Source organism: Rhipicephalus microplus, chromosome X (assembly GCF_043290135.1).
Source record: "Rhipicephalus microplus isolate Deutch F79 chromosome X, USDA_Rmic, whole genome shotgun sequence".
Classification (NCBI taxonomy): Eukaryota; Metazoa; Arthropoda; class Arachnida; order Ixodida; family Ixodidae; genus Rhipicephalus; species Rhipicephalus microplus.
The window spans coordinates 284,227,875-284,234,696 of NC_134710.1; the positions used below are offsets into that span (position 1 = coordinate 284,227,875).

General features: G+C 45.5%; 1 protein-coding gene across 1 annotated transcript; it reads right to left on the reverse strand.

Annotated features, from left to right (window-relative positions):
- Positions 1 to 2,318: 2,318 nt before the first annotated feature.
- On the reverse strand, positions 2,319 to 3,195 carry LOC119162189 (uncharacterized). The gene is made up of 2 exons (XM_037414657.2): positions 2,488 to 3,195; positions 2,319 to 2,378 (listed from the first exon to the last, which is right to left on the reverse strand). The coding sequence occupies exon 1, from the start codon at positions 3,185 to 3,187 to the stop codon at positions 2,558 to 2,560; it is 630 nt and encodes a 209-aa protein (XP_037270554.2). The 5' UTR covers positions 3,188 to 3,195; the 3' UTR covers positions 2,319 to 2,378; positions 2,488 to 2,557.
- Between the last annotated feature and the right edge of the window lie 3,627 nt (positions 3,196 to 6,822).

A 6,822-nucleotide genomic window follows, 5' to 3' on the forward strand; every position in this document is an offset into this window, starting at 1 on the left:
AGAGATCTAAGGCTTTCACATTAAAAACATTTTAACATAAAGCTATACATTAAAAATTTATACATTGACAAACAACGATGTGACTGAAAAAATAAAATGTCGAACAGAAATAGCTCACTAGATAACAAAAAAAACAATTGTCAGAAGTTCAATACATCAAACAAGCACTCTACCTTACACGTAGTGAAGTAAAAATACCAGAAATACATTAGGAGGGTCTTGATGACAAATAAAACTTAAATTGCAAAGAACTAGGCGTTTGTAACAGACAGACTCCAAATGAATTCTGCAAAAGCACAGAACTATTGCACAGTAAGTTATGACAACAGTACGCATAAAATTACAAGAATGGCACAGAGAAAATGGATAAACAAACACGGTTCACCTGAAGACATATGAATGCTGAAATGGGGGCAAGAGCAGTCTATGTACAGCGGCTAAGTTTCAGGTATTTTGCCGTTTCCCGCTTCTGCATCCTGGCTCGGTTGAGTGATTTTACGAAAAAGTGCAGCCGAGTGGTAATGAAAAATGCCACCATCTTAGCAGTAAGCATTTCAGCGTGGTTAGTACATCCAACACGGTGCTGTGGTCGGGATTTGATTAGCCAAATTACATCCATGATGCTTTCGTGATGAAGCTCTTTGCACTGAAGCAACCCGTGAAAAGGTTCTCCAGGTTTTTTAGGAACCTAAATAGGAAGCCCGACGGGTACAGCAGGCCGCCATTATCCTTGAGCTGTGTTAGCTGAGCAGCTTGAAGGTTTTTGATGTCGTTTTTGTCTGCAAGCAGAACGTTTTTACAAGCATCACAGCTGGTTTTGGCCAAGAACTTCCGTGCTACATATCCAGCAACGTAAAAAATTAGGCGCTCATCACTTTTGGCAGACACACAAGCAACATGATCTGGTGCAGCTTTCTCAATGCTGTTCAATGCCAGTTCAGCACTGCAAAGATCCCCATCAGCAATCAGCTGGTCCAGCAGAAACTGTTTGGTACGGTCATCCCCACCGGCAGCATCAGCCCCAAGCAGTGCAGTCAAAATGCCTGGCTCTGCATTCCCGTGTGACACAGATTTGGCAAGGCTGTAAAAACTCAAGCAAGGAACTGTAATCAAAAACAACTGGGGTGTGAGTGAGTATTACAGCCTGACGACTGCCGTGCAATGCCAAAAAAGTTCTCAGCTGGGTCCTGGCTCAGCCTTGATGTCATGATGAACTTGTACGCGAGTTGTTGGCTCAGGTAGTCCAGCAGCGACAGGACACTTGCAATGGTGACCCTCAATCCAACTGCGGTAGACTCGGACAAAAAGCGGCCCCGCTTTTCGGCTCAGCCTTCATTTTAGGGGCGAAGCTCCTTAGGGCGTGCGTGGGCTGTGCGTCCCCTGTAGCCTGTATGTAGCCACCTCTAGTTTAGTTCTTGCAGTGTTCACTAGATGGCGGTACCGTCCCCTGTATGTAGCCACCTCTAGTTTAGTTCTTGCAGTGTTCACTAGATGGCGGTACCGTCTCCTGTATGTAGCCACCTCTCGTTTAGTTCTTGTAGTGTTTACTAGATGGTGGTACTTGTAGCTGATGATGAAAAGATGCAAGATGTTATAAACTAGAAAGCGGTACTTGTAGTTGATGAAAGACGCGAGATCTTATAAAAGAGGAATGATGTCACACATGGCGCATGTCATTGGTTGAAGCCAATCGTTCGATTTAGTGCGGCGACGTACGCTAGGGGGAGCGATGCAATAAAATCGAGTGGGCAAAATGTACAGAGGATTCATGGTTTACCAGGTTTACCTCCGGAGCTTCGCCCACTCATCATCATTCACTTCGTGGATATGGCGGAATTTTTTCGCTTGACGCAAGTTTTCTGCTACATAAACCTCCCATTCAACAAGGTAGGCTGAAATGACAGCAGCTTATCCACGGCAGCTGAGTCCGGACGAAGAGCCTTGGCGGGGAATCGAGATGACATTATCTCGATAAGGTCTCTCATCATGCTGAAATGCATAGAACACACAATAAGATTTTAAAACAGTTAGCCAAGAGGTTGGAAGGTTCATTTACAGCGAAAGGTAAATAAAAACAAAAAATGAAATATAAGTATGCTCCTAACAGTTTGTATACATGTGAAGCAGTACTTGAGGCAATAAACTTACCCGAAAAAGGTCAAGACAGGCTGGATGCTCCCGCATTTGGCCTCAACATCATTTTTGTAGAGACGAAGACCATTTAGAACCGTGTCACTGAAGAGTTGGAAGGCGTAGGTAGCCCTCATTTTCTCAAAGTTGTTGGGCTGAGTGTGGCGGGTTGTGATACCGGGCATAGCTTGAAGAGTCACGTTCGAGCCATCAAGTGTCAAAGCCTCTTTTACAGGACGAAGCGATACCTCCATGGAAAAACAAAATGATTCATAAGACACTGCAGTGCTGTGTTTTTATGTTTCCTGGGGATAAAAACATTCTCATATTGATAAAGGCATAAATTTTTGTACTTACTGGTCCTGTTGGAGTGGTGAAGTCTGCTTGGAGTAGCCCATTCCTGATGCATTTGACAAGATGTGGGAAGTCAGAAATGAAATGAAGTGACCGCATTGTCCAGTGGATGTTGCACTTTGCATTTTGTGCTAGATGCAGTCGCGTAAATGCCCATCGTGGACCACATGTTTCGATTCCAGGTCTCACCGTCGGATGTTATGAAATCAACAAATAGCCCAGCCTTTTCCGCTAGAATCACTGCCTCCAGCATCACTTTCGAGAGCCAATTTCCTTTCATGTTGCCCTGCGTGGCAAAAGAAGCAAGTATTTGGGTCCACTCGCCAGTGAACGGCACAAACATTATGACCATCCCATCGTCAGCCACTTTATGCTTGTCACTGCTGGGGGTGAACTGGCCCATGTCCACGAAGCCTTGTATGTGCCCTGACGATGAGACTGACAGATTCTCGGACAGTTTCATTTCGTCAACGATGAGCCCTCCGTGCCTTTTGAAGGCATCCATGGAAGACGCTTTCTGCTTGAGCATGCTCATCACTTTGGCATTAAAGCCAAATCCCGTCCTGTACGACCTGAGATACTTCTGAAGAGTAACCTTGCTCGGCAAAACAAGAACTTTCTGCCTCCGCATATCCTCGTAAAGCTTTGGCCCTTTCATGCGCATGATGAGGCATTCCAAAATCCACTCCTTCGAGTACCTCATCCCTCTAACACTCTTCTTGTTCGCAGCCTTGAACATGTGTAGAGCTGCCTCTTGCTGCTTTGGGGGGAGTTCTTTAATTCGGCCAAGGAAAGTCTCATCACTTAGCCTGGAGTTTTCTTCTTTCATGGCTCGTACTTGGCCTGCCAGGGTACACAAGCGTGAAGCAATTCGCTTTGTCTTCTGATTGGCCATTTGCAGCTTGTGAGACAAGTTATGCGTGACACGTTTTTTCTTCAACTTGGACTTCCGTGCCAGCAGCTACTTTCGCAAATAGCGACAATGAACACAGATGGTTCCTGAAAAACGTAAAACATAAAATAAGCCACTTCCTTACTTCGAACTATTTGCAAGACATGGAAACAAGGGCTAACAGATAATTGGAGGAAAAATAAACTCCAGAGCTATTACAAAGTGGGTAATAGCTAACAGGTCCTGGCTAGTGTTATTTCCCTTTAATGCAGGTTGCTTTAGATACAAAGGATATGCTTAGGTTATGAAAAAAAAAGTAGCAGGCTATGTTAGCTAGAACAGAAAGTACATTGTTTCTTATTAAAAATATTGACACACACCTTTGACTGTCACCATTCCAAGACAGTTCTTGCTGAACACGCCGTCACTCGCGGGGGGAAGGGTGCGCTTCATCTTCTCGGTCAGGTTCTGAGCAAGGCCGTCATAAGCGTCTTTGCTCATAGCGCTTGAACAAAGCAATGCAGTGTCAACTTCTTGAAAGATGTTCGTTGCTTCAAGAAGGGAGGTGATTTTGCCGTACTTCTTTTCTCTCGCACCGAGATAACAGCTTGCCACAACATCACTGTTGCTATCTAAGCTGAAACAGATCACTTTCTCGTGGGAGACACTGAAAGGCTGTTTTGTTGTGCGTGTAGTGGCATACACAAGGAGATCAAGGTCTGGAGTGGTCAGTTTCGTCCACAGCCTTGGAACACTTAAGCAGGTGGCAAGGTCCCTTAAGTCACCTGATTTGAGCGGGTTCGCTTGCATGTTTTCGGCAGGGCTCGTGTTCGGGTCGGAATTCTCTTCGCCGAGCAAGCTCGCTTCGTGCTCATCACGACGAGAGAGACGAACTTTCTTCGCCGATCCAGACGTAGAAACTAAGCAGCGCTTTCGCTCGGGCCTTGGTTTTTTCACAGATGTGGAAAGGTATGCGGGCAGGTCAGGTAAAAACGTTGGCACTGCATTTGCAGTAAGACCAGGCTTCCCTCGAGCGATTCGTACCTCCTTGCCGCCGATGATGTGGACATAATCACGAACGACAAAATGATCTGCAAAGTGTTTTTCACAAACCGCGGATGTGTCCGTTAGAGGTTTGTCTTTCCTCTTGAGGTTCCGCTCCCAAATCTTTCGTCGGTCTTCGTCCTTTGGTGCCGAAAAGAGCGAAATCTTCCGCCCGTTTTCAACGCGATGACCGGGGTAGCCTGACCGGCAACCCGGGGCGAAACAGTGCGTATCCGTCTTCTTTTTCTTGTTCATGGTGGTACCGAGAACGTTTTCTTCCAGCACAGAAAAAAGATACAAGAAGAATCGAAAGCCACAGCAGCAAAGCGCCCTGACAGCAGTCAACTCGCCGGTCGAGCCTGCCTGGCTGGCCTCGCGAATCTGACTGCAGCGCTACGCGCGGCGGACAGCTTTTTTCGTCACAGCGCCTCCTATAGACGCCCGCTTCGCTCTTGCCACTACAAAACCTTCTAGTTCACTGTACCCGGGCACTGAAAAAATAAAGGAGGCGCTGGATCCGCATGTTAACGGAAGTGACGCAGCTGATGGCATCGCCATTTTGGCCACTACAGCGTTTACTGTGCCAGCCACAAAGCGATGGCGGCGATGTTTGGCACGGATATCAAACGGAAAAGCTTCATTCTTTCCTCATCGTGTTTCGCCAGCGCTTCCCTGGTCTGGCTTTCACAGTTTTCATACTTCGCGCTGGCGGGACCAGTATACGGCTTCCAGTTCTTACCAAATAGTACGTAATACGCAGACAGGGCGCCCGGTCGGGTGTCGGTTTCGGTTTTGCACCATATTGCTTATTAAAAATATTTTCGATTTCCCTGAGGATTTCAGCTATTGGGCTTGTGTCAAGAGTGTCACACGAACATAGGAACACTATTAATTAGTAGAAGAGGAATTAGGCTCCAGAAGTCTGGGTAGTGATCACAAACGTATAAAGCTAAGTTTTGGAAGAGCAGTGAAAGTGAAAGGAGACAAGATGAGCAACTACAGGAAAATTTTTATTCAGAAAGGCAAATAGAAACCGGTACTAAACTAATTGAGAAAGTAATCACTGAGGATAAAAAAACAGTGTGGACATACACGAATCTAATTAGACTGTTTGAGCGAGAGCTTCCGGGGTGACAAGTCACCCGGAAAAGAAGACGCAAACCCAAGAGTTAGTGGGATGAGGAAGTTAAGAGAGCCATATCAAAATGCCAGAAAGACTGTAGGGAACACAGACATGCTAAGCAGCGGGGTGAATCGACAGATGATGTTGAAAGAAAATGGGAAATCTTTGTAAGCTGCAGAAGGGAAGCATCCCTTCTGATCAATGAAAATATTAGAATAAAGGGGGCTCAGTGGCTGGCAGAAGTACATAAAAAGGATAAAAGGCAGCTGCAAAATTTTGGAACCATCTAAACTCCCTAAGAAATGAGACAAGCCTAGCACAGAGGTTTATAACTACAGCCCAAGGTGCTAGGCTAGAAGGGGGCAAAGCTATTGAATATATAAGAAGAAAGGTGACAGAAAAATTTCAACAAAGAAGTTTTTTATGCACCACAATAGACAAGGACGAGTCAAGTGGTGCAATGGCTCCATTTTCACAACGAGAGTGGGAAAGGGCTGAGAAGAGGGTTCCTAGTGTTACATCAACAGGCCCAGATGGCATTCTAATTATGCTGATAAAGACATTGGGTCCGAAGTAGAAACAGACTTTGAGAGAGGCAGTGAGCAGAACTATAATCGATGGCAAAGTACCTGATGGATGGAAACTTAACAGGATGAGCAATATCTAAAAAGGAAAGGGGGACAAAGCTGACATAAACAACTACCATCCAATAACAGTGACATCAGTGGTCTACAGGCTGGTGATGCAGGTTATAAAGGAACTGCTGGCATGGATAGAGGATGAGGGGGTGCTGGGTAAACTACAGAATGGGTTTTGGAAACACAGGAGGTTGGAAGACAATCTGTTCTCACGTACGCAGTGCATCGAAATAGCAGAGAAGGAACACAGGCCCCTGTGGCCAGCATTTTTGGATATCAAGGGAGCGTACGATAGCGTGGTCCTATAGGACTTGTACGGAATACTGGACACACTAGGTGTTGAAGATGGAGTCACTAATATTTTAAAGGATATCTCTAAAGGTAACAAGGTAGTTATAAAGTGGGAAAAATAGGTATCCAAGCCCGCAAAAGTAAAACGGGGGCTTAGGCAGGGGTGCCCTCTGTCACCCTTGTTATTCATGATGTACCTACAATGATTAGAGGCTAAATTAGAAGGAAGTGGACTTGGCTTCAACCTCTCTTTCGTCAAACAAGGAAAACTCATTGAACAGGCACTACCAGCATTGATGTACGCAGATGATATAGTGCTATTAGCTGACAAGAAAAATTTACAGAGATAG

Bases quoted from the DNA above. Each gene is read 5' to 3' on its own strand.
- LOC119162189 (XM_037414657.2), bottom strand. From the start codon at position 3,187: ATGAGGTACTCGAAGGAGTGGATTTTGGAATGCCTCATCATGCGCATG.